Source organism: Trichechus manatus, unplaced genomic scaffold (genome assembly GCF_000243295.1).
Source record: "Trichechus manatus latirostris isolate Lorelei unplaced genomic scaffold, TriManLat1.0 scaffold00098, whole genome shotgun sequence".
Classification (NCBI taxonomy): domain Eukaryota; kingdom Metazoa; phylum Chordata; class Mammalia; order Sirenia; family Trichechidae; genus Trichechus; species Trichechus manatus.
Genome location: NW_004444034.1, coordinates 9,854,540 through 9,881,600, shown reverse-complemented (window position 1 = coordinate 9,881,600; position 27,061 = coordinate 9,854,540). Strand labels below are relative to the sequence as shown.

The 27,061-nt window shown below is 41.0% G+C and overlaps 1 protein-coding gene across 1 annotated transcript in view; it reads left to right on the top strand.

Moving 5' to 3' along the window:
* Positions 1–11,897: 11,897 nt before the first annotated feature.
* The window catches only part of SLC35F1 (solute carrier family 35 member F1), a 494,165-nt gene continuing 479,001 nt past the window's right edge, over positions 11,898–27,061 (top strand). The window contains exon 1 of the mRNA XM_004382741.2: positions 11,898–12,073. Coding sequence (XP_004382798.1) covers positions 11,898–12,073 — 176 coding nt within the window. The remainder of the gene's footprint in view (positions 12,074–27,061) is intronic.

Genomic DNA, 27,061 nt, shown 5'->3' with positions numbered 1-27,061 from the left:
GAGGCAATTAGAGAAGAAGGAAACCATGAGGAGTAATTCTGGTTTATGATAAGGTTCAGGGTTTGACCATGGAAGTGAGTTGCTAAATTGGAGGTGGTTGCTGAGTTAAATATACTGAGGAACTGAATACTATAAGCACAGATAATTAAATATTAAAACTAACAACAGAGAAGTCATTGGTGAGCTTGACAAGAGTACTCATTGGCATGTGGAGACCAAAGCAGTAGTGGAACATGTTAAAGAGAGTGATGGAGTGTAAATAGTGACTATAAGGTGGCATTTGGAAGATTATGTGGCTTATGGGATCATGAAGCAAGGAAAGTTTATTTTTTGAAATAAGAGATACTAGTGTATGATTGTATGATCGTGGGAATAATTCAGTAGAAAGGGAAAATTTGATGATGTAGGAGAAATTGGGGATAATTTTGGGAGCAAAATCCTTGCATTAACAGAAAGGAAGGAATCAAAGCACAAGTGGACGGTTGGTCTTTGAGAGGAGGTGGCAAACTTTCTTCATTTTACCAGTAGGATGCAGACAGTTTGGAAGTTTTGGTCAGCGGTTGCAAGACAAAGCAGATCCTGTCTGATTGCTTTTGTTTCTCGAAGAAGAATGAGACAAGATGCTGAAAGTAAGGATGAAGGAGGGAGTAAAGGAGGTTTTCAGAGAGAGGAGAAAGAGTGCAAAGGGAATACATAGCACTTCTGGAAAGTAATGCAAACCCATTTGAGTTTTGTGACTATAAAATTAAAAAGAGGTTATTCAGCATGGTCAAGTGTTTTCTTTCAGCAACATTCACCTGAGAGTGAAGGAAGAAAAAATCATCGGAGTCAAGGAACAGGGAAGTCAAGGTATTGGGTAAATCACTTATTTGCATGTTGAAAGAAAAGCAGTCATAGGAATAGGTGAGATGAGAAACAGTGAGTCAGGCACTAACTGATTAATTTTGAGGGAAATTGTCAGCAGATCAGTAGATGACAGCAATAATGAGGGGGTAGCAATGTGATGCCATGAATTTAAAGGAGATGGAATTTATAAGGAAGTGGGAGGAGAAATGGTGTGAAAGCAGCAACAGGGAGCAAGGGGTTACCTATCTTACTTCCGCCCTAAAGGTAAATAGAATGTAAGAAAAAAAGCAGCATCCACTTGAAAGGGCTGCAAGGCAAATGGATATTCAGGGGTATATTAAGATTTCAATTAGGGCAAAAAGGTAAAGATGCAGGGTGAAAACAGTTTTCTGATAATATATCATGAGTTCTAGAAGATGTAACTAAAAGATTAAGGATGTAGGAGAGGTGGAAGCTTAGGTCAGATTAAAGGATGCATAGCTATCATTACTTCTGGGTGATGATTGATGACTTAGAAGACTTGGGACATTGAAGATAAAGATCTGGGATGTGACACATGAGATTAGCCTCATAGATGAACTTGGGGGTAATCAAAAAAAAAGCATGGGACCAGTGCACATCTGATGCTAAGCAGATAAGGTAAAGCCTCTCTCTTAGGCAGACATTAGACATATAAATGCTATGAGCTTGTCTAGAGAAAGTACATAGCATAACAAGGAAGAAGTCTTGAGACTGAGACTTGAGGAACTGTGACATTTGATGTCTAGGTAAAGAAGAATGACCCTATAAGAGGACCAAGAAGGAACAACAAAACAAGTAGAAGAAAAATGTGGATCATGATAGGATTCATTAGAAGACTTTGTTTTAGGAAGAAGGAGTTAGTCAACATTGTCAAAGGCTAAGATGAGGACTAAAAATGTCATTGAGTTAGATAACATGAAGATCATTGACAATGTCTGTGAGAAGTTTGTGTAAAGTAACTGGACAGAAGCTAGATTGGTTGAGGAGTGAAGGGAAGTAAGAAAACCAGGATAATGATTTAGCAGTCTCAAGACTGGCTTTGAGAGGGTGATGAGAAATAGGAGGGTCACATGGGATCTAGAAAAGGTATCATTTTTAAGATTGGTAACACTTTAGCATATTTGACTATCTACAGGACAAGGAAGAGGTTTTATATCCAGAAGAAAATTTATAATGTAAGTAAAGTTTCCAAGAAACTGAGAAAGAATAATGTTGTTGTTAAGTGCTGTTGAGTCGGTTCTGACCCATAATGTCCCAGTGTACGACAGTCCTGTGCCATCTTCACAATCCGTGTTATACTTAAGCCCATTATTGCAGCCACTGTGTCATTTCATCTTGTTGAGGGTCTTCTTCTTTTTCACTGACCCTCTACCAAGCATGATGTCCTTCTCCAGGGACTGATCCCTCCTGATAACATGTCCACAGTATATGAGATATAGTCTCGCCATCCTTGCTTCTAAGGAGCATTCTGGCTGTGCTTCTTCCAAGACAGATATGTTCATTCTTTTGGCAGTCCATGGTGTATACAATATTCTTCATAAACACCATAATTCAAAGGCATCAATTCTTTTTCGGTCTTCCTTATTCATTGTCCAGATTTCAAAAGCTTATGAGGTGATTGAAAACACCATGGCTTGAGTCAGGGGCACCTTAGTCTTCAAGGTGACATCTTTGCTTTTCAACACTTTAAAGAGATCTTTTGCAGCAGAGTTGCCCAATGCAATGCATCATTTGATTTCTTGACTGCTGCTTCCATGGGTGTTGATTGTGGATCCAAGTAAAATGAAATCCTCAACAATTTCAATCTTTTCTCCGTTTATCATGATGTTGCTTATTAGTCCCGTTGTGAGGATTTTTGTTTTCCTTACGTTGAGGTGTAATCCTCACAGTCGTTGTTATGCTTGAGCCCATTGTTGCAGCCACTGTGTCAATACATCTTGTTAAGTGTCTTCCTTGTTTTCACTGACTCTCTATGAAGCATCATGTCCTTCTCCAGGTACTGGTCCCTCCTGATAACATGTCCAAAGTACATGAGATGAAGTCTTGCCATCCTTGCTTCTAAGGAGTTTTCTGGCTGTACTGGTTCTGTCATGGATTGAATTGTGTTCTCCCAAAATGTCTGTCAACTTGGCTATGTCATGATTATTTCCAGTATTGTTTAATCGTGTACCATTTTATAATCTAATGTATTTCCTTCTGTGTTGTAAACTCTGTCACGATGCTGTAATAAGATGAATTAGCAGCAGTTATAGTGATGAGGTCTACAAGATTAAATAGTGTCTAAAGCCAATCTCTTTTGAGATATAAAAGAGAGAAGCGAGCAGAGAGATATGGGACCCTCATACTGCCAGGAGGGCAGAGCCGGGAGCAGAGCGCGTCCTTTGGACCTGGAATTCCTGCACTGGGATGCTCCAGGACCAGGGGAGGACTGATGCATCACAGGGACCTTTCTCCAGAGCCGACCGGGGGAAGGGGCCTTCCTCTGGAGCTGATGGCTTGGGTTTGGACTTGTAGCCTGCTAGACTGTGGGAGAATGTGTTTTCCTTGTTGAGAGTCATCCACTTGTGGTATTTCTGTCATAGCAGCACTAGATAACCAAGACAACTTCCAAGACAGATTTGTTTGTTCTTCTGGCGGTCCATGGTATTTTCAGTATTTTTTACCAACACCATAATTCAAAGGCATCAGTTCTTCTTTGGTCTTCCTTATTCATTATCCAGCTTTCACATGCATATGAGGTGACTGAGAACACCATGGCTTGGGTTAGGCAATTCTTAGTTCTTCAAGTGACATCTTTGCTTTTTAACACGTTGAAGAAGTCTTTTGCAGCGGATTTGTCCAATGCAATGCATCTTGTGATTTCTTGACTGCTTGTTTTATGGAAGTTGATTGTGGATTCAAGTAAAATGAAATCCTTGACAACTTCAATATTTTCTCCATTTATCATAACTAAGTTTCCAGAGAACATTTTGTGAAGTGCTGGTTGGGAGGTCAAACAACATAATGATGGGAGAGAGAAGCATAGAAGATAAAGTTAGTGGTTTTTGTGGTAGACTCCTAACCATCCTTTAAGCCCACAAGATGTTCATCTTAGCCAGTCATGGTAATGTCATTCTCCTTGCATGAATATGAATAGTCTAGAACTGGTTATATGACCCAACTCTGGTCTGCTTGAGGGCTCTGGAAAGGAAGATATGACTCCTTTCTTCTTCTAGATGCTGTTGTGTTTGGATATGACACCTAGAACTGCAATATTGTGGCAATCCTGTGGGGAAAGAAGCTGACAGCAGAATTAATTCACTGAAACTAGCAGAGAAGGAAAGAATCTGGGTCTGTCATGACATTTTTGAGTCCCTGGATTAACCAACTCTGGCTCTTGCCTGAGGTCTGGACTTCTCATTAAGTAAGATTATAATAAATTTCCTATTGTGTGAGCTAATTTGAATCAGGTTTTCAGCTACTTACAGCTGACCTATACTAAGTAATGCAGTGATATTAGTTTGTCTCAAGACTTGGTACCAACACAGGGGCCCTGGTGGTGCAGTTAAGAGCTCAGCTGCTAACCAAAAGGTTGGCAGTTCAAATCCACCAACCACTCCTTGGAAACCCTACAGGACAGTTTTACTCCATCCTATAGGGTTGCTATGAGTCAAAATCGATTCAACAGCTAAAGTTTTTTTTTTTTCTTTTGGTTGGTTTAGAAATCTGTGGCATTTACATTGGCCCTAAATAGAACACTGAAGCTGCTTTTTGTTTTGTTTTTCTTTCTTTCTTTATTTTTTTTGGTACAAAGTTGAGTGCTGGGTGACAGAGGCACTATTTTAGGGCTGGATCAATACACAAGTGACTAATAGTTATAGTGCCTTCTGACCTTGCCAAAGCTCAGCTCTAACTTGATTTGCCATGGGAGAGATTGGCCTTTAGTAAGGCTTCTGATCTCTACAAAGTTTATTACCACATAGATAGTATGGCATGTTTAAGTCTGAGTCACAAAATAAGAAACGGGAGCTAGGCACAAAGTTAGAGTCCCATCTGAGTTTCCTGGTAAATAAAAATACCACAAACATATTTTTGGTATATTTATCAGAAAAAAATTAGTAGAAATGCATTAAAAAATAAAAAGAGTTTAGAAATAGGATAGAAACTATTACTGGGTTGGAGGTAGACTATTCACATTTTCAATGTTCAACAATTCAACTTTGAAAGATATCCAATATGAGATAACTTATTCCCATTTACTTTAAACTCTAGGGGTCAATAAAATCAAAGTAAGATGATCGCACAACCCTAAAGGGAAAAGGAACATCTGCTACATCCAGCTGAATGAGTAAACCCAACCATATTTAAGTTGTGATGAATAAAATGAAAAAAACGCAGCAATTTTTCTATTTTCTCCTTCTTGTTGCCAAAGGATGTTAACTAGAAAATAATAGCTCATTTTTTAATAATATTCTCTCATCTAATGCCAACTTAAAAGACAAAGAGTCCCAGGGTGGTAAAAATGATTAACATGTTTGGCCACTAACCAAAAGTTTGGAGGTTCAAGTCCACCAGAGGCAACTCAGAAGAGAGGCTTGGCAATCTACTTCTGAAAAAATCAGTCACTGAAACTCCTATGGAGCACTGTTCTTCTGTGACATATATGGGGTTGGCATGAGTCAGAGTCAATTGCACCGCAACTGATAACTAGTAAAAGACAAGAAAGTATTTTTAGATTATAGCTAAATTTATCTGTTGGGAAATTAAAAGTTAATCAATGAAGAAAAGATAGACATCTCTAGAGAGTGGAAGAGCAATCAGCAATTAATGAATTCACTTGTAAATTTACTGTGACTATGTTTAGCTTAAATAAGAAACTGTTGGAGTTTCATTTCCCTACTTTTCACCCTTAGCTACTACCTTCTCAGGAAGGGGTCTCAACACCACCAAGAATTCAATGGAGAAAAAATAAAAAAGCCTGATCTTTCTGTCTAGAATTTACATTTCTACTCTTCTCCTACCCTGGAATCATAGGAAAGGAAGTAGAACCCTTTTTGTGAAGCAAGTTACACTTCTTAAGGTTTTTTTTTCCTTTTTTAAAGTTTTGTTTGTGGTTTTCGTACCCCCACCCCCTTATTCTATTAATATGGTGTATTACGTTAGTTGATTTTCAGAAGTTAAACCAGCTCTGTATTCCTGGGATAAATCCCACCTGGTCATGGTGTATAATTCTTTGTATATGTCGTTGGATTTGATTTGCTAGCAATTTGTTGAGAATTTTTGCGTCTATATTCGTGATGGATATTTGTACAGCCCATAAGCTAAGAATGGTTTTTATGTTTTTAACTGATTAAAAAAATTAAAACAAGAATAATGTTTCTTGATATGTGAAAATGATGAGAAACTCTAATTTCAATGTCCATGCATACATAAAGTTTTATTGAAACACAGCCACACTCATTCATTTACCTACTGTCTGTAGTTGCATCTGCACTTTAATGGTAGAGTTGAGTAATTACCATACAAACTATATGGCCTGCAGAGCCTAGAATATTTATGACTTGATTCTTCACTGAAAACTCCTGCTAACTCCTGCTCTAGATTACTGGTCACCTTCTACGGCTTCTTTGCATCTGTAGAAATTTTTGATTAATTGCTGGATATTGTGGATATAGGTTGTAGGGATTCTGGATGATGGTATGTTCCTCAAAAAACTATTAAGTTTTATTATAGAAGGCAATCAAAACACTAGTGCATCACCTTTATCATCTTGGGATTTGGTTTTAGGCTCTGTTATGGAAGGTTTATTGTTTTGACCTTCTTTCTAAGGCAAAGACCTAGCTGCTAGGACATGGTCTTTATACTTAAAAAAGAAAAAAAAAAAAAAAAAAGCAGTTGCTGTCAAGCCAACTCTAACTCATGGTGACTTCATGTGGAGTTCTTGGGTGGTGCAAATGGTTAATGAGCTTGGCTGCTAACTGAAAGGTTGAAGGTTCGAGTTCACCCCGAGTGCCTCAGAAGAAAGGCTTGACTTTTGAATAACCAACCACTGAAACCCCTGTGGAGCACAGTTGTTTATACTTACAATGTGGCCTTTTTCATGTCTCATACAAATGTCTGGGAGTTCACAAAATACCCTTTGCCGTGTCTGGGTGAAACATCAACCTCTATCCCTCCCAACACTGTGCTGCTTTTGAAGTCTCTGCTTAGCTCTCTAGTTTCTCAGCAGCTTTCTTTGCTGGGCCTCCCAGAGTTTTGCCTGGTACATTTAAGCTTAAGGATTGGCTCTGAGAAGAAATTCTTTGCAGACCTTTGAGGCTCTTTCTCTCGGGCTCCTCCTTTCTGGAACTCAGTCCACCAAATCCCAGTTTCCTCTGCAGCTCTGAACTCTCATCTCTGTCGCTTCTACCCAGTGAGACGCCACTCTCTGACTGGGCAGTATTTCCTTGCACTTTGGTTTGGAAAATGCCCTCAGGATGAAAGCTGGAATGAACATGGGGAAAGATGGAATGAATCATCTAATGTGTTTCATTTCTTATTCTTTACTCTCAAGGATCATAGCCTTAGATTGGCTATCATCCAATATTTTATACAGCTTTTAGAATTGTTCATGGGGGGAAAGTTATTCCAATACTAGCAATTCCATCCCGTGCATGTGCCCATATGACCCAGCAATTCCGCCCCTAGGTATATACCCTAGAGACAATTATTTTAGACATAACTTTCATGCCAGGCATCTATACATATATATATAAAATAAACATATATATTTATATATATATGATAGATAGATATCATTATCCCTGTTTTTAGTGATTAGGAAACTGAGGCATAGAATGTTCTAAGAGAATTGCCTAAAATCAACCCAGCCAGTCAATAATAGAATTGGAACTGGGATTTCTTTGGCTCCAGTTTCTACAATAATATGCTACCTACTTAGTTACTGAGAAGTCAGTGTATAAATCCCATACAGGAGTCACTAAAATTTTACCCAAAATTTTGCAGCAATATTTTTGTGGATTAAAATATTTAGAGAGAGAGAATATTAAAGTCACTGGTTAAAAATCATAACTGGTTTTTGAGAGTTTTGTTCTCCTAGTCATAGATAATTCATAACTGATTCTATTGAAAATAGCAAGAGTTTCCGAAGTATCATTCATAGATTTTTGGCTAATATCTTGGGATATAAAAATAATTCTGACCCATTTAGAGAAAACTGATACTGCTAAATCAGTGCATATGGAAAGCTTTCTGTTGATGGAGACTTTGTATACTTTTGGAAATGGAACAATTTACAAATAATACTTAGAAATTTTAAACCTATCAGAATGTTGTCTGACCCTGCAAAGTTAAGCCTTATTCACAAATAATGATGCTAATCTCCTTCTCTGATTCCCTGTCTTTCTCAGCAACAGCTTGCATATAAACCTGTAAGCAGTATTCTGAGTTTCTTCCAAAGGAATAAGTTTCCAAAACACAAAATTTAAAAGTTACAGAAATTAACAAAAAAGAAGAGTAAAATGTATAAACAATCTTTGAGATCTATTGCCTATTATTTGTTTCTGTCCTTGGTCTATATTTTTTATATTACTAATATTGTCTACAGACTGGTCTTCATTGATGAGAGGTGCTCACAGAAGCCTATGCTTTTACCTCCTAATTGTTTTATCCATTTCTTGGATAAGACCTACTCATTCTACTTCTCTTCCCCCTCTCCACAGATTTTCGACTAGCCTTGCTTTCTTCTCTCCTGTATGAGTTCAATTACGTGAAATCAAAATGCTCTATTATTCTAGATGCCGTACATGTAGTAGTGTGTGCTGAGTAGATTCAGCCAGACTTAGGAGAGTAAGAAAAAGATTAAGAGAATGATGTAAGGAAAACATATGGGCCACTGGGCATTTGCAGTGGCACCAGTAATTCCAGGCAACTGTTCAGCAATTTGGGGAGGACACTTTTGAAGCATGACTCTGAAGCTTTTATCTAATACAATACACAGGTGCAGTCTATTCTAAACAGGTTAATCAAAATGTATCGTGACTCTGAGGTCTGAAACACAGGCCAAACTCTACTCTTCCCTACCTGAGTGGAAATGTCTTCAAAATGAGCAATGCTTAAGAAGGTGTAATGGAGAGCCAGCTTCTGCTTCCTGGAGAAATTCATGAACAGAACTAGCGTGTCTTAAGGGAAGATCTAGAGATGTCATGGCAAGAGTGGTAGAAGTCTTTGTGGAGTGAAAGTTTTGTAATAGCATTGTGCCACTAACCACTAATGACCCAGGAGTGATAAACTGAGCAATACGTGAGACCCTGAACTAAAAAACTGCATACAGATCCCCTACCTGCTGCTTTCGCCCGCTAACCTTTGGATCAGAGATGGATCGTGGATTTTGAGGCCAAAGTTTCAGACAAGGCTCTTGCAGTGGGAAAGGGAAACAGGCTTCCTCCACATCTTGTTTCTGTTGAAGTCCATGTCAGGTATTCTACTATGACACCTGCACTTATGACAGCTGTTTCCCTAGCTCAGATGCTACTTAGCTGTCTTTTTAGAAGATGAGCATGCAGCACAGAATTGGGGGTAAGAAGGGATCTGACGCTGTATCCCCTCTATAGTGTGAAATGATAAAAACATAAGGTATGAGACTGTGTTGAGGCCTTTTCTACCAGCAGGACTGACATTTTACAGCTCTCACCTGTTACTCTCTCATCTTGATTTTCTCCTTTCCTGACTCAATGGAGATTTAGATCTTTTGGATTCAATAGTCCCTCTAGAGAAATGACCAGAAGCGAATGCAGACATTTAAAAGGAAGCAAGCCAAAAGTGAAGGAAGAGGGCACTGAAACAACCAGTCATTCCAGTCAGACACCTGAAATTACCATAAATGTTGTTTTAATAGAGAGACTTCTACCAGGACATGCTGCCAAGTTCAGCTGAAGTGCATTTTATTCATGTCTCTTACGTTTGGTGGGTGCCCCAAGGGCAAATTCATTGTGAACTATTGGAATTTTAATGCCTACGAGGTTATAAGCGTTGGTCCTGTTTGTCACAATTCTTCAGAGAGTTCTGTGCCAACTCCGAGGTGGAAAAAGCTGAGAATAAAAGATTGTTGAGAAAGAATAGGACAATGTGTTAATCACAAAATGGACCACGTTCAAATTGGGACTTTTTTTTTTTTTTTTGTAGAAAAAGACCTCATGGATATTTTAGGTAGTAACTGGGTTTTAAATAAATTGAAATAGAGATTGGAGAGGTTTTTGAATACTTATTTTCTCAGGTTTTTGATGTTAAAAAAAATAAAAAACAAAAACCCAAACAGACCCTCAACATTGTTAAAGGGGATGTGAGCTTACCGCTTAACAATGAGTTCATCCTCCTTTTATCCTCTCTTTCCTTTTTCCCCTCTGTTGATCATAGTCTGTTCCTTTCCTGAATGTTATTTCTTCCCAACCCCCCTCTCTGTGGTAAATTTCTATCACGAGTATTTTTTTTTTTTTTTAATTTGTGGATTTACGGTGCATTTGGATTCAGTAGTGGTATTAGCATGCCTTGTGTAAACAAGCATACCTATTAAACATACTCAGGGCAAATACTTCCACATATTGCACTGAAATGGGAAAATTTTAAAGTACACATCATTTTTCACTGTAAGATGCCTATCCAGGCAATCAAGATAAAGGAAAATGTGAAGAATGTATCTCAATTATTAATTGGGCTTTGGATCAACAGGTATAGGAGATGCCTGAGACAGGGTTAGTTCGTTTGGTAGAAATATGGTCTTGTTCAGGTCTAAGATTTCTATGCCAGAGACGTAGGACTTTCCCTTTGGGGAACGGAGGGCCTCTGGTCAAAAGCACCACTGAAGGTGGTATCAGGTCCTCCTACTGGGTGGTTTGCCTCATTTAACTCATACAACAATCCCAGGAGAAAGACACGATTAGCCCCATTGCACAGAGGAGAATGCGTCTCAGTAAATCGCTTAGGGTCACTTTGCTGGTAAGTTTCAGAGGCGCTTTGGAACTCAAGTCTGCCTATGTTTCTTTCGCGGCGCTACATTGCCCGAAAAGAGATGTTTTGAGTTGGTCTGATATGCTCTTCCCAGTTCCCAGAGTGAATTTTTTATGAGTTGTTTCTTCTCCCATTTCTTTCAAGCCCATTATGATGAGAGCAGGTGTAACATTTAGGATACTAGAGATTGGTTTTCTAATCCAGTGTCAGCATTTGCTCAGGAGTCCTGCCGCTGTCCTGGGCAGGTGGTGCTGGATTCCGAGGCGCTTCGCAGGAGCGAGAAATTCCCTTCCAATTCCGGAGGGAGGATCTATCTCCAGCCCGCTCGCTCGATTGGGGGGAACAAAAAAACCCCACCTAAATCCAGATGGTGGGCTTCCCTATCTGTGGACTAGTTGGAAGACGATAAGGGCACTAAGACACCTCGGGAGCGCCCTCTGGCGAAAGCAGAGCGCGCGTGTCCCCCGCCTTCGCCCCCCTTGGCAGCCGCCGCGGCGCCCCCGCCTGGTTCTCAGGGTTCACTCTCGGTCTCTCACTCCGTGAGACACAGACGGCAGTTTTCCGAGCAAACGAGCGAGCGAGCGAGCGAGCGGGGGACAGGCTGAGGCGGCGCCAGCACAACTGCCGCCGCTCGCCCTGAGAAGACCTAAGCATCCGGAGAGAAGGACCTCCATTCCTTTTTCCTCTTCCCGCAGGGGTCCCTCTGGCAGACAGACCACCCCGCGCCCCCGCGCGACTCCCTCCGCAGCCACTTCACGGGGCGTGCCAGGACTTGGGGACGCCGCTCAGGACGAGCCAGGGCGGGAGTCGGCGGCGGCACCGGTCCGAGGGTGCCCGCACTGCTGCGGGAGAGGAGTGAGTGGCGGGCTGGGCGGCGGCGGCAGCAGAAGGAGCGGGTGCCTCCCCGCCTCGTCGCTTCGCAGGCAGCACCGTCTGCCAGGGCCGCGGCCGCCCGGCCGGGTCCTCTGCGCGTTCCCGGGCCCGGAGCCGGCGCAGGATGCGCCCGGCTGCGTTCTGATCGTCGCCGCGCCGCTGCCTCCGACGCGATGATCCCCCCCGAGCCGCCGCAGCAGCCGCTGCAGTCGCCGCCGCCAGCCCCGCCAAACCATGTGGTGACCACCATCGAGAACCTACCGGCCGAGGGCAGCGGCGGCGGCAGCGGGAGCCTGTCCGCCTCCTCCCGGGCCAGCGTGAGCCAGAGGATCCGCAAAGTGCTGAACAGGTGAGCGGCGGCGGCGCGGGGCCAGGGCGCGGGGTACTGAGTCTGCGGGCGCCCGGCTCGAGGTACCCTCCGTCCCCAGGGCGGTCCCGGAGGGACGGTTGAATGAGGAGGCCGGGCGTCGACGGGACCCGCGCTTGCGGAGAGGGCGCGGGGACCCACGTTGGCCGCGGGAGCTTTGTCCCAGCGCGCGGAGACCCGGAGCGTCTGAGCTGCCGCTGGTCCGAAGCGGGAGTTGAGAGAGAAGCGAGGTTTTCTGTACCCGTCTGCCCTGATGTGTGTCCGCACTGACGCCCTAGCACACGCAGGCTGCCTCACTTCCCATTCCCACTCTCACCCCAGGTTTCCGCTCAGGGGCGGGAGCGGAGCCCGGCCAAGGTGGAGGCAGGAAGGCGCCGGGCTGCGGAGGTGGCGTGGAGTCGCCAGCCTCGCGCCGCCACCCGCCCCACCCCAGTGGCTCCGACCCCCTTGCCCAGGGAACCAGTGGCGGCGACCATTCGGCGGGCTGGCGGGGGCCCACTTCTCCTGCCTGTCGCTGCAGTCGCCGCTCCAACTCATCCTGTCTGGGAGCAAGGAAGGGATGGCTAGAGGCCTGGGTCAGACCCAAGCAAAGTGCAAAAACGTTCCGGGAAGGGTGTGAGAAGGAGGCGCTAGTTATTCCAAATCCTGCTAAAGCCCGAGGAGGCGAACACCGATCGCCAGCGCCTGCTGTGCTGGAATCTGCGCGGCAGATCGATCAAGGACGGAGGCGTTTTAGGATGAGGACCTGGGTTAACGTGAAGATAGTGTGGCTTCCCTGGAGCCCCTGACTCCACTGTGATGTGAATGGGGCTTCTACTTAAGTAACGTGAAACGGTGACAGAGTTGCCGTATAAAAAAAACACATAGAGAATTGGTTTTGTGTTTTTATTTGGGTGCGTGTGTGCTTTTTGGAGCGTCTGTAGAGTAACTCTTCTGGTCGCTCTGTTCATACAGGTTTCTGTATGGTACTGTTTTGGGTAGCCAAGATTCCCCAGGGAATTCACATCGAACTGTCTGGGGCTTAAAGCTCTAATAAGAGTACGAACTATGTCCAGTAGTAGAAGCTTGAAAAATATCTTTATTTTGGGAGTATGGTTTAGTTTAGTTACATCAAAACCCAAACCGCTGAAGAGTCTTCTTTGAAAACGGTGTGTTTATTAGCTTACTTGTGGGTACTTCTGTATGTTTCCACTGATTATCAAACAAGAAGAAATTCACTCTGAAGTTACACATGAGTTGGTAATCCAAAGTCAGCTCTTTACTTTCCTTTGATTTGTAGCATGGAACAACATCTTCCAAAATACTGTATTGCGTTTAAAAGATAGTGAGCAGAATAAATCAAGAAGATGCTGGCTCATGTGGGTTTCCTATTCTTTATGAATACCTGTGGGTTTTTTTTTTTTAATTTGTAAATATCTTGGTATTGACTTTAATTTTTTAAGCAGAATATATTAATTATTAATTTTCCTCATTAAACTAGAAAAAACTGGTGCAATGGCTCGCTTATCTTTCGTTAATTGTAAATTAAGGAAATTGTAAATTATTGATTCCACGGAAGTTATTTCTTCACATATAATGAATCTTAGAGTCCAGAATAACAGGATCACTGTACTAGCAATGAGGGGGCTTGGGTTGTCATCCTTCCTCTGCCGCTAACTAGCCATGTGGCTTGGGGCAGAGCTCACCATCTCTTTGGGTGTCAGTTTCTTCTTTTTGCAAAATGTGTTTCATAATAGTTGTCTTACCTCCTTTACCGTGGCTTTGAGAATTAGATAATACTGAAAAAAAATACTTGGGAAAATATAGTGCTCTCCACAAATCATTTACTCAAATTGTTTTTGTTGTCTCTGGTGTATATGGGTCTGTGAGAGCAATACTGGGAAATAAAGTGAAGTCATAGTATATCGTGGGTAGAATTTTGTGCTTCACTAAGCATTCTGTGATTTGTGACACAAAATACACTATTCCTCATTCATGGAAGAGGAACTTGGGCTGAAAGGTTGAGTTAATGTCACTGGATCAAAGGTACGTTTATGAATAGAACCCTAGGGTTATAGTCTTTAGACATAAACTAAAGCACATTTGTTTGTCTTTCAAAGTTGTTCAGAATTTTCAATATAATATTTTATATTGAGTAAATGACTTTTCCTTATTCTTAAAGGATAAGAAAACATTTCTTTTGAGAAAGAGCATCTTTAGTAAGGAGAGTGAAGAAAAAATCAGAATCAATTTAAAAATCTGGGTGGAATAATTTCTCCAGTAAGCTGATTGACTTGGCTTTTATGCCATGATTATGTCAACAGGAGATAGCATTAGTAGTGGCTACCAAGTGACTGGACTCTAAGTAAAAGCAAGAGCATGGAAGAAAGTGGAATTTTACAGATGCTGTGGTACAGTGGTTAAGAGTTCAGCTGCTAACCAAAAGGTCAGCAGTTCAAGTCCACCTGCTGCTCCTTGGAAACCGTATGGGGCAGTTTTACTCTGTCCTGTAGGGTCACTGTGAATAGGAATCAACTTGATAGCTGTGAGTTTTTTTTGGTATGGTTCTAGTACTGGGTGTGACTTCCCTTGGTTTTAACTGTCATGTGTTGGACTAGTATTTAGCTGCTAGCAGAAACTACTTGCCAATGCGGAATCTGGAAGCCAATCTGGAAAATATCTCTCCAACTTTTGGCATGCAAATACATTGCTGTGAGCTGGTTGGGGGTGTTGCTTCAGTGACCCAAATGGGGTGGCAGCTCTGTTGGTTCTTGGCATTTCTTTGGGCCGAAGTAGCAGTGCTGAGAGACTGAGGGTGGTGCCGTGGGGCTAGGTGTGTTTGAATGCGAGCAATGCAAACCTGGTCAACTCTCTGCCATTGATCACTGTATATAACCACAGCTGCAGAGCCTTGGTGGTGCAGTGGTTTGAGCACTCGGCTCCTAACCCAAAGGTCAGAGAGATTCAGACCCACCAGAGGCTCCACGGCAGAAAAGACCTGGCTATCTGCTCTTGTAAAGATTTATAGCCTATTTAAGCCCTACAGAGCAGTTCTATTCTGTCCTATAGGGTCGATATGAGTCACAATCAACACAACAACAGCACCTGCCAAGCCAGAGGAAGAAATACAAACATTTATGCTGTCTATATGTATGTATAGTTCCTAGGTGACACAAATGGTTATATGCTAGTCAACTCACTGAAAGGTTGGCAATTCAAATCTACCCACAGGCACCTTGGAAGAAAGGCCTGGCAATCTACTTTAGAAAGATCACAGCCATTGAAAACCCTATGGAGCGTAGTTCTACTCAAAAATACATGGGATCACTAAGGGTTGGAATTCACTTCATGACAACTGGTTTTATGCTGTCTATATCTTGTCTACTGAGGAGTAAAGAAAAGAGTACTGATTAATAATTAATTAAAAGTACTTGCTCTCAAGGGTTTTAGAATCAAAATGCAGTGTTACCTTAAAGAAACCTACTTTACGTTATCCAACAGCATTTTATTTTCTTAGAATAGCTCTATATCCTTTTCTCTTACTTTAAAGACTTGTAGAGTTGGATTGCTGAATTTTGTACATGACAATTGGGGCATCTCACTGATGATTGACTATTCAATTTCTATAAATCATTTAGAGAAGGATATAATAGTATTCAAGACTTTGGTGAAAGAAGAGGTGCTAGATGATTTTTTCAACGAGTTAATGGGTTGATTAAACTCTGCTACACTTGCTTCTTAGTGTGGAATAGTATTTATTACCCCACCATGGGCAAGCAAGATACGAAAAAAGGAAACTACTTCAAGGGCAAACAGTTGATGATCCTCCCTCAGAAACTGCTGACACAGGGAGATTTCTTAGAAACATAGAGGTGTAGATATTGAGTAGATATTGATGACTTTTCTCCTCTAAAATTATTACATAATGAAATGTTTTTGAAAAATGAGTGATGGCTTGTTTTGTGTTTTGTATGTGTGTGCTTTTACTTAGTTTTCCCCACTTGAATATTAATTTCAGTTCTTAACAAAAAAAACCATTAATTTCTGGTTTTACATCTACTTGGCTAAGAGCTCAGTCTTCTAACCAAAAGGTCGGCAGTTCGAATCCACCAGCCTCCCCTTGAATACCCTGTGGGGCAGTTCTACTCTGTCCTACAGGGTCACTGTGAGTCAGAATCGACTCGACGGCAATGGGTTTGGTTTTTTCGGTTTACTTCCCAGTAAAGAGACACGTTGGGTTGTCTCAAGTTCCAAATGGTTCTCTTTAATCTTGAGTCTTTTGTTGTTAGTGTTGTTCAGGGCCATCGAGTTGGTTCCAGTCATAGCGATCCCTATGTGCAACAGAACAAAACACTGCCTGGTCCTGCACCATTCTCACAATTGTTGCTATGTTTTGTGCCCATTGTTGCAGCCACCGTGTCAATCCATCTTGTTGAGGGTCTTCCTCTTTTTTGCTGACTCTCTGCTTTACCAAACATGATGTCTTTTTCCAGGAACTGGTCCTTCCTGATAACATGTCCAAAGTCCATAAGGCGAAGTCTCGCCATCCTTGCTGCTGAGGAGCATTCTGGCTGTACTTATTCTAAGACAGATTTGTTCATTCTTCTGGGGGTGTTTAATCATTAGAATGGAACCACTAGTGACTCTGGGTCATCCATTCATTTGATTTGGAACTTACATTTAGATTGATTTTATTCATTTTCAGAAGGAGCCTTGGTGGCACATGCTTAAGTGCTTGGCTGCTAACTGAAAGATTGGCTGTTTGAACCCACCCAGTGGCTTTGAGGGAGAAAGACCTGTCAGTCTGCTTCCATAAAGATTACAGCCAAGAAAGCCCTGTGGGGAAGTTCTACCCTGTCACATGGGGTCACTATGAATCAGAATCAACTCGTTGGCACCCAGCACACACACACACACACAGACACACACACACACACACACACACACAGACACACACACACACACACATTCTCATGCATTCATTTTAAAATTTCTGAAACTCTTGAATTCTAAACCAAGGAACATTAAGGAGAATACATTGGAGAGTTGGTAGCAAACTTACATAAAATCAATGTTCAAGCGGGAAGGTTATGATGTAAGATGGGACGATATGTATATATAGCCCTTCCTGAGATGTTAAATTAGATGGACAGAACATGGAGAACCAATGGAGTAGCTGCCAGGGAACAGGGTTATGACTAAATTAGATATTAGATTCAGCTGATGAAGACGTGTTATAATTTAGATGATCCTTTCTTATCAGGCAAGAAGGCTTTTGTTAAGAAATTAATGGTGAGGCTCTTCCTCAGCCTGCTCCTTTTAACAGATGTCAAAATGAAAAAGGGAAGATCAGCCAGTAATGAGGATAATTGATACAAAATATTCCAAATGGAACTGCATGGTGTGATTCAAAACAGACATTTCTAAGATCAGTAGTAAATAAAGAATGTCTGAAGGATGCATTTATTTTTATCTAAAAGAACAAAATTATAAAAATAAAATAAAAGATAGTACAGTATACCTCTATTTACGCACAGTGCTTGGAGAAACGAATGTTCATATTAAGGTACCATGTGGTTTGCCTCAGGTAAAGATGGTGCATTTCCAACTAATTAACACGTGATAAAGTATATTTGTCTTCATGTAAGTTTTCTTTGACCTTCTACTGTTTCAACATCCTTCAGTGCCTCAGGGCCAGCATAATAGTTGTCTATTTTTACTGTACACTGCTATAGGTATAGATGGTATAGGAAATTGAGCTGGCTGCCCATAGTTACTTAATGCAAGAGCTGATTTGTTATTTAGTTGCCAATTCTCATCAAAGTAGAATGCAGAATATGAAAGTACCACCACTGAGTTTTAGTTATCTTTCTCATTCATTTGAGTTCAGGCTAATGAACATGCACGTACATTGTTCAAACACATGAATTCTTGATTATGTTTCTAAAGACATATGTTTTGGAAGTCAAGCTCTAGTAGACATATGGAAAAGAAACCCATAAATATATTGCATATTTCTTGACTGTGGCATGAACATACACAAGTATGCATTCATTTATTCTTAAGCAGTTACTTTGTGTGAGCCCTCTTCTGGAGGACACATACATGATAAACTAAAACAATACTCCTTTTCTCTCCCTCCCCGTCTAGACCTATGTGATTCTGTGATAATTTTAAAAAATACCTTAAATACCATTTTGCAACTTCTGAGATTAAACCACAGCCAAACCCATTGCCATCAAATCCATTCCTTCTGAGATTATGAGCCAGCAATTCCTGCCATTTTAAACAAATTCATTAGGTTTCCCTAAAAAAAAAATCATAAAGAATCATAAAAGATTTTTTAAACCAAATCATTCTAATTATATCCAGATTTAGAATAAGAGTGCTACGATTCCTAATCATCCTTGACTTTGAAAAAGCACAAAGTGCTCTGGTTTGTCGTATACAAGAGCACTTCTGTGGTGTTCCTTTGCCCTCACTCATTCATTCATTCATTCAGTTAGTCAGTCACTGTTTCATCACATATTTATTGAGTGACTACTATCTGCTGGGCACTGACTGGGCCACAGTGGTGAACCAGACAGTTTCATTCTATTTGGATCAGCAGTCAACATCCATAGAGACAGCAGTCAAGAAATCAAACAATGTATTGCATTGGGCAAAGCTGTTGCAAAAGACTTCTTTAAAGTTTTAAAAAGCAAAGATGTCACTATGATGACTAGGTACATTTGACCCAAACCATGGTCTTTTCAGTTGCCTCGTATGCATGAGAAAGCTGCACAATGAAAAGGGAAGACAGAAAAGAATTGATGCGTTTGAATTGTGGTGCTGGCAAACCATATTAATATACCTTAGACTGCCAGAGGAATACACAAAATCTGCCTTAGAAGAAATACAACCAGAATGCTCCTTAGAAGTGAGAATGGTGAGACTTTGACTTGCTTACTTTGGATACATCATCAGGAAAGACCAATTGCTAGAAAAGGACATCATGTTTGGTAAAGTAGAGGGCCAATGAAAATAAGGAGAGCCTTCAATGAGATGAATTGATACAATAGCCACAAACATGGGCTCAAACATACCAATGACAGTGAAAATGGTGCAGGATTGGGTCATGCTTTATTCTGTTATACATAAGGTCACCATGGGTCAGAGCCCACTCGATGGTGACTAAAAACAACAGCAACAGGTATAAAGAGTAATAGAATGAAGTAAGGCTTATTGTAGGATGGGGTTAGATAATAGAAAGCCTTAGATACTTGGATAAGGAGCTTGACTTCATTCTAAGTAATGATAATGGGTTATTATCATTGCAGGTTATTGAGTAGAGAAATGACATGATCAGAGATGTGCCTGAAGATGATTTTCTGGGCAAAATCAGTTATGAGGCTACTGCAGTTGTTTAGGGGAGAGAAATCTGGAGTCTAAATGAGGTGGGACACAGCCAGGATGGAGAGGAAAGTGTTGTGATTTTAATAGAATCTGGACCAGGGTCAAGGAGAGGAAGATTAGATTAGATTATTTTGGGAAAGCATCCAACAGTGCTTGAAACATAGTGGGTAGGGAATATAGTTGGTGGTTTAAATCTACTAGTGGCTCCACGGGAGAAAAGACCTGGTGATCTGCTCCTGTAAAGACTGCAGCCTAGGAAACCATACGGGGGCAGTTCTACTCTGTCCTGTGGGGTTGCTATGAGTCTGAATTGACTCCACTGTGCACAATAACAACTCAGGGAAGAGATCTGCTTACCAGTGTGGAAGAGGGGTAGGGTGCTGTGTGAACTGTGGAGGCAGCTAGGAAGACAGTGGCCAGCTACTTGAGAGTGTGTCCACAGACCCTTGCTAGACCAAACTGTGATAAGAGGAGAAATCAAGAGTAAGCATTTAGAAAAAGAGTGGTTTTACATCCTTTGTTTTAATACTAAAATTTTGGACCTTGTTTTTGTAGATTTTTGGTTTTTGCCATTTCATTTTTCTAGTAAATGATTTTTATTGTATACAAAACTATTATCTGCAATGAAATTGAAAAAAAAACAGACAACTGATATTTTGTAGCAGATAGTTTGAGAAACACTGGCCCTGGCCTAGTGTCCAAATGGGAGCAACAGAAAGTCTAGATTCTAGAAGCACATCTAATTAGGAGATAAGGCATTTTCACGGACAGGGGTTCCTCATAGTGGTGGCATTAGGCTGGTGCTAGTCATGGCCCTGGAAACCTGTACAGTCTCAGTGGGTGGTGTGGAGGCGGCAGGGCAAGCTGAACAATAGCTAAATTAAGTATCAAGGCCTCACCAAATAGCCTGGAGTTCAGCTCAGGGTCCTGCCCTAAGTGACCCCCTGAAATGCTGGCAGGGAAACTATTTGAAGCTGGAAAACAGTACAGGGTAGCAACCTAGTTCTGTGGAATGGGCTGTAAGTGGGATGGGTGGAGAGTGCTACCCTTCAAGGATCACACTGCTAAGGAGGGCAGATGCTGGGTCTGGATGACAGAAAGGTGGGTCAGGGCTACATGAGAACCTGGCATAAGTGGCCAGAATACTGTATTGCTTCACTTTAAGCTAGGAGCCATTCAAGGGATAATTACTGAGTTAGGTGAGAGGCACAATCTAGGTACTAGGGGATGGAGCCTACGTTCTAGTAGGGGGCAGGTGATAAAAAAATACATAAGAAAAATAGTAGTGATAAATGCTATCCAGTGATGTGACAGAGAGGTAATGGGTGGTACTTTAATGTGAGTGGTCAGAAGAGGCCTCTCTCTCTGGAGACATTGAAGCTAAGATTGGAATGACCAAAAGGAATGGAGCACTTGAGCATCAGGAGGAAGGACATTCCAAGCAGAGATGCTAAGATGAGACAAGCAAGCATACTGAACTGAAAGAAAGGGAGGCTAGACTGCAATAGAGAGTGGAGAGTGGTAGAGGAGATCAAAAAGGGAGGTAGGGGCCAGATCTGTTAGGGCCCCACAGGCCAGGGAGAGGAGCTTGGGTTTTATTCTTAGTGTGATGAGGAGAAACTGGAAGGCTTTAAGCAGAGGAGTGATCTGGTTAGTGTTTTGAAAAGACATCTCGGCTGCTGCTGGAGAATGGATTGCAAGGGAGATGGGTTGCTAGTGGAAGAAAAAGATGTTGGAGGCTTGGACTGAAGGATAACAATGGAGATGGAGAGAAATGGTTGTATTTGGGAGTGATTTGCATTGGAAAGTGTAGAGTCCATGGAGCTAGATGAGTGATTTGATGAAGTGGTTGAGAGAGGAATAAATAAAACCTCCCAGGTTTTATGGGCTTCAGCAATTGGGTGGTTGATGGTGCCATTTACTAAGATGGGAAAGGCAGGGAAAGGAACATGTTTGGATTGGTAGAGTGTCAAGAGTTTACTTCTGGCTAGTTAAGATTAAAATGTCTAGTGGAAATGTCAAATGACAGCTGAAGTATGGAATTCTGGGGAGAAATCAGTGCTTGGCATTTGTATTTGAGTGTAGTCAGGATGCTCCTGCATAAGGTTGCCTAGAGGCAATGTGTAAATACAGGAGAAAAGGGATGCCAAGACTAGTCCCAGGTGTCTTAGTTACCTAGTGTTGTCATAACAGAAATACTACAAATGGGTGTCTTTAAAGAACAGAAAACTATTTTCTCATGTTTAGGAGACTAGAAGTCTGAATTCAGGGTGTGGCTCTAGAGGGAAGTCCTTCCTTGTCTGGTTCAGTTTCTAGTAGCTGCCAGCAATCCTGGTGGCTTTTTTTGGCATTCCTTGGCATCTGTCTTCCCCTTGGGCGTGCTCTTTATATAAGTCAGAAGTGATTAGGTTTAGGATCCACCCTACTCTGATATGATTTCATTAACATAACAAGAGAAAAACCCTGTTTCCAAACAGGGTCATATTTTTGGGCTGGGGGCACATTTCATTTCATAAAACCAGGAGCTCACCAATCTTCAGAGTCAAGCAGAGGAGGAGAATCCAGCAAAGGAATTGGAGAAGCGGAGGCCTGAGAGATAAGAGAGAAATCAGGATAGTGTGGTGTTCAGAAGAAAAGAGAAAGAAAGTGTGTCCAGAAGGAGGAGATAAGCAGTCTACTGTGTGAGAGCAATTAAGAAAAGGGTAGAGAGTAGGTGGAGCCAACATGGTGCTGCAGATCCCTGGGGGCATTTTTAAAAAAAATTTTTTTAATTTTATTTTTTCTTCTTTTTTTTTTTTTCCTTCATTTCTTGGTTTCTCGTCTATCCATTCTAATGGCAGGCTCCCTCAGCACTTTTTTTTTTGGCTCCTGTTTCTCTCTCCTCTTTCTCCTTTCCTGTACCCAGCCTAGCTCCACACATCACAACCTCCCCATCTTCCCTCCTTCCTACCTATCTGCACTGTGTGCTGGACATTGCACTCCTGAGCAGCACTGGCATGGCCTAACAGAACCTACCCTGCACTGACCTCTGGCTCACCTTGTTGGCCTTGGTACGTGCCACAAAGAACCTATCCCAGCCAGCCCCTCCCCTTCAGCTATACCTGCCCTGCCTGACCATAGCTGAGCGACTGGTTCTGATCATGGGACAAGGAGGTGAAAAATGTCGTGTCCACTGACGAGCAGACAACAAAGAACGCACAACCTGCCTGTTCAGATATGACCAAATAAAACAAAAAAAGAGGAGAAAACAAACAAATCTACAATCAGTAAATGAAGAAAACAACTACTGAATGTCCTGAAGACAGCAGACAATATCAAAATATATTAAAAAAACAGGACAGTATGGTTCCAGTAGGCATCCAAAATAAAACACCAGATGACTTTCAGTAGAAGAAAGGGCACTAGAACTACCTGATAGGGAATGCAAATCTCTAATATTCAGAACTATCCAAGAGTTGAAGCAAAAAGCGCACAAAAATGAGGAAAAAACAGACAAATTCATGGAAAATACAGACAAAAAAAAAAAAAGGAAGAATTCAGGAAAATACTACAGGAACAAAATGCCAGAATAAATTCACAACTAGAAATCATACAAAAACAGCAATTAGAAATCCAAAAGATAAACAACAAGATTTCAGAAATGGACAGTGTCGTAGAAGGGTTAAGGAGCAGGTTTGAAACAATGGAAGACAGGATCAGCGAAATTGAAGACAAACACTTGGCTACAACTTTGTTTCAGGAAAAATCAGAAAAAAACAAAGAAAAACGAAGAAACCCTGAGAACGATGTGGGATTCAATCAAAAGCAAAAATTTGCAAGTGATCGAAGTTCCACAACAGGTGGAGAAAACAGAAAACATAGTGAGGATCATTGAAGTATTGCTGACAGAAAACTTCCCCAATATCATGAAACATGAAAAGCCGACCATCAAAGAAGCTCAACAAAACCCATATAGGATAGACCCCAAAAGAAAATCACCAAAGCATATCATAATCACACTCACTAAAACCAAAGACAAAGAAAGAATTCTGAGAGCAGCTAGAAGAAAACAAAAAGTCACATACAGAGGGGAAACATAAGACTAAGCTCTGATTACTCAGCAGAAACCATGAAGGCAAGCAAGCAATGGGATGACATATGTAAAATCTTGGAAGAAAAAAATCGTCAACCAAGAATAATATATCCTGCAAAACTCTTGTTCAAATATAATAGCAAAATTAGGACATTTCCACATAAACAGAAATTAAGGGAATATGTAAAAACCAAACCAAAGTTAACAAGAATTACTAAAGGGAGTCCTTCAGTTTGAGAACAAACAACATCAGACCACAGCCTGAAGCTAGGATGCAAGATCATACCAGCCAGATACCAACATAGGAAATGAACTCTCAAGGACTATTCAAAGCCTAAAGATTTACAGCAGGGAACCAGAGAGATTAATCTGCAAAATGACAACAACGTCAGCACAATAAAAGAGGGAATAAACAGTGTAGGTATAGAACTTTCTAATGGAGAGAAAGGCAAGGTGATACCAAGAAATAATAGATGAGTTCAAACATAGGAAGATAAGGGTAAAATTTCAGGGTAACCACAAAGAAAGTTAACAAACCTACTCATCAAAATAAGGAAGAAAAACATAAAGTCTCAGTAAAAACAAAATTTACAAAAACAAAAGAAATGAAAAAAAATAATCCACAAACAAAAGGTTCAGCACAAGAGACTAAGAGGAGCAAAGATATTATTAGCACCACAGAAAGAAAGCACTACGAAATGACATCAGTAAACTCATAGCTATCAATAATTACACTGAACATAAATGGCCTAAATGCACCTATAGAGACAGTGAGTGATAGAATGGATAAAAAAACAGGATCCATCAATATGCAGTCTACAAGAGACACACCTTAGACAAAGACATAAATTGATTAAAAGTCAAAGGATGGAAAAAAATAACGTCAAGCAAACAGCCACCAAAAAAGAGCAGAGGTGGCAATACTAATCTCAGATAAAATACACTTTAAAACAAAATCCACCATAAAAGACAAAGAAGGGTACTATATCGTGATTAAAGAGATGATCTAGCGTGAAGACATAACCGTAATAAATATGCACCCAATGACAGTGCTCTAAAATACATAAAACAAACTTCAACAGCACTGAAGAGAGAAATTGATAGTTCCACTATAATAATAGGAGACGTCAACACACCACTCTCAGTAAAGGACAGAAAATCTAGAAAGAAACTCAACAAAGATACAGAAGATATAGAGGCCACAGTCAGCCAGCTTGAACTCATAGACATATATAGAACACTCCACCCAACAGCTGCAAAGTACACATTCTTTTCCAATGCACATGGAATGTTCTCCAGAATATACCATATCCTGGGCCACAAAGCAACCCTCAACAAAATCCAAAATGTTGAGATAATACAAAGTATCTTTTCTGATCACAATGCCATCAAAGTAGAAATTAACAGGAAGAGCAAGGAAAAAAGCAACGAAAAAAAAAATCAAGTACATGGAAAGTAAATAACACCCTGCTTAAAAACCACTGGCTAATAGAAAAAATCAAAGATGGAATAAAAAAATTCCTAGAATCAAGTGAGGATAAAAACACATCATACCAAAACCTTGGGGACACTGCAAAAGACAGTGTTCAGAGGTCAATTTATAGCAATAGATGCACACATCAAAAAAGAAGGGACAAAATCAAAACATTAGCTACACAACTATAAAGATCATAGAAGAAAAAAATAGGATCAATGCTAGAGGCCCTAATGCATGGCATTTACAGGATATAAACCATGATTGACAACATACAGACTCCAGAAGATAAGCTAGATAGCTGGGATCTTCTAAAAATTAAAGACTTAAACTTTCATCAAAAGACTTCACCAAGAGAGTAAAAAGAGAACCTATAGACTGGGAAAAAAAAAAATTGGCTATTACAAATCCGACAAAGGTCTATCTAATCTGTAAAATCTACAGGAAGATCCAAAACCTCTACAAGAAAAAGACAAATATTCCAATTAAAAAATGGGCAAAGGAAATAAACAGACACTTCACCAAAGAAGACATTTAAGCAGCTAACAGACACATGAGGAAATGTTTGCAATCACTAGCCACTAGAGAAATGCAAATCAAAACCACAATGAGATACCATCTTACCTGGCATTACCAGCACGACTCAAAAAAACAGAAAATAACAAATGTTGGAGAGGCTACAGGAAGATTGGAAGTCTTACGCACTGCTGATGGCAATGCAAAATGGTGGAACCGTTTTGGAAAATGATACGGCACTTCCTTAGAAAGCTAGAATAGAAATTCTGTATGATCCAGCAATCCCACTCCTAGGAATATATCCTAGAGAAATGAGCTGTCACAGGAATAGACATATACACACACGTTCATCATGTTCATTGCAGCATTGTTCACAATAGCAAAAAGATGGAAACAACCTACACGCCCATCAACAGATGAATGGATAAACAAACTATGGTACATACACACAGTGGAGTACTATGCAAGCATAAAGAACAGTGATGAATCTGCGAAGCATCTTGCAACATGTATGAATCTGGAGGGCATTTGCTGAGTGAAATAAGTCAATCACAAAAGAACAACTATTGTATGAGACCATTACTATAAAAACTCATGAAAAGGTTTACACACAAAAAGAAACAGTCTTTGATGGTTACGAGGGAGGAGAAGGGTGGGGGTGGAAAAACACTAAATAGGTAATAGATAAGTGGTAACTTTGGTGAAGGGTAAGACAGTACACAATACTGGGGAAACCAGCACAACTTGTTCAGGATAAGATCATGGAAGCTCCATGGACAAATCCAAACTCCCTGAGGGACCAAATTACTGGGCTGAGGGCTGTGGGGACCATGGTTTCAGGGAACATCTAGCTCAATTGACATAACATAGTTTATAAAGAAAATGTTCTCCATTCTAATTTGATGAGTAGTGTCTGGGATCTTAAAAGCCTGAGTGCGGCCATCTAAGATACTCCACTGGTCTCACCTGGTCTGGAGCAAGGGATAATGAAGAAAACCAAAGACACAAGGGAAAGATTAGTCCACAGGACTAGTGGACCACAACTACCACAGCCTCCACCAGACTGAGTCCAGCACACCTAGATGGTGTCCAGCTACCACCCCTGAGTGCTTTGACAGGGATCAGAATAGAGGGTGTCAGACGGAGCTGGAGAAAAATGTAGAACAAAGTTCTAACTCAAAAAAAGACCAGACTTACTAGTCTGACAGTGACTGGAGAAACCTCGAGAGTATGGCTCCTGGACACCCTTTTAGCTCAGTAATGAAGTCACTCCTGAGGTTCACCTTTTAGCCAAAGATTAGACAGGGCTTTAGGACAAAACAAGACTAAAGGGGCACACCAGCCCAGAGGCAAGGAATAGAAGGCAGGAAAGCTGGTAATAGGGAACCCAAGGTCGAGAAGGGAGAGTATTGACTTGTCATGGGGTTGTTAACCAATGTCATAAAACAATATGTATACTAACTGTTTAATGAGAAGCTAGTTTTGTTCTGTAAACCCACATCTGAAGTACAATTAAAAAAAAAAAAAAAAAAAA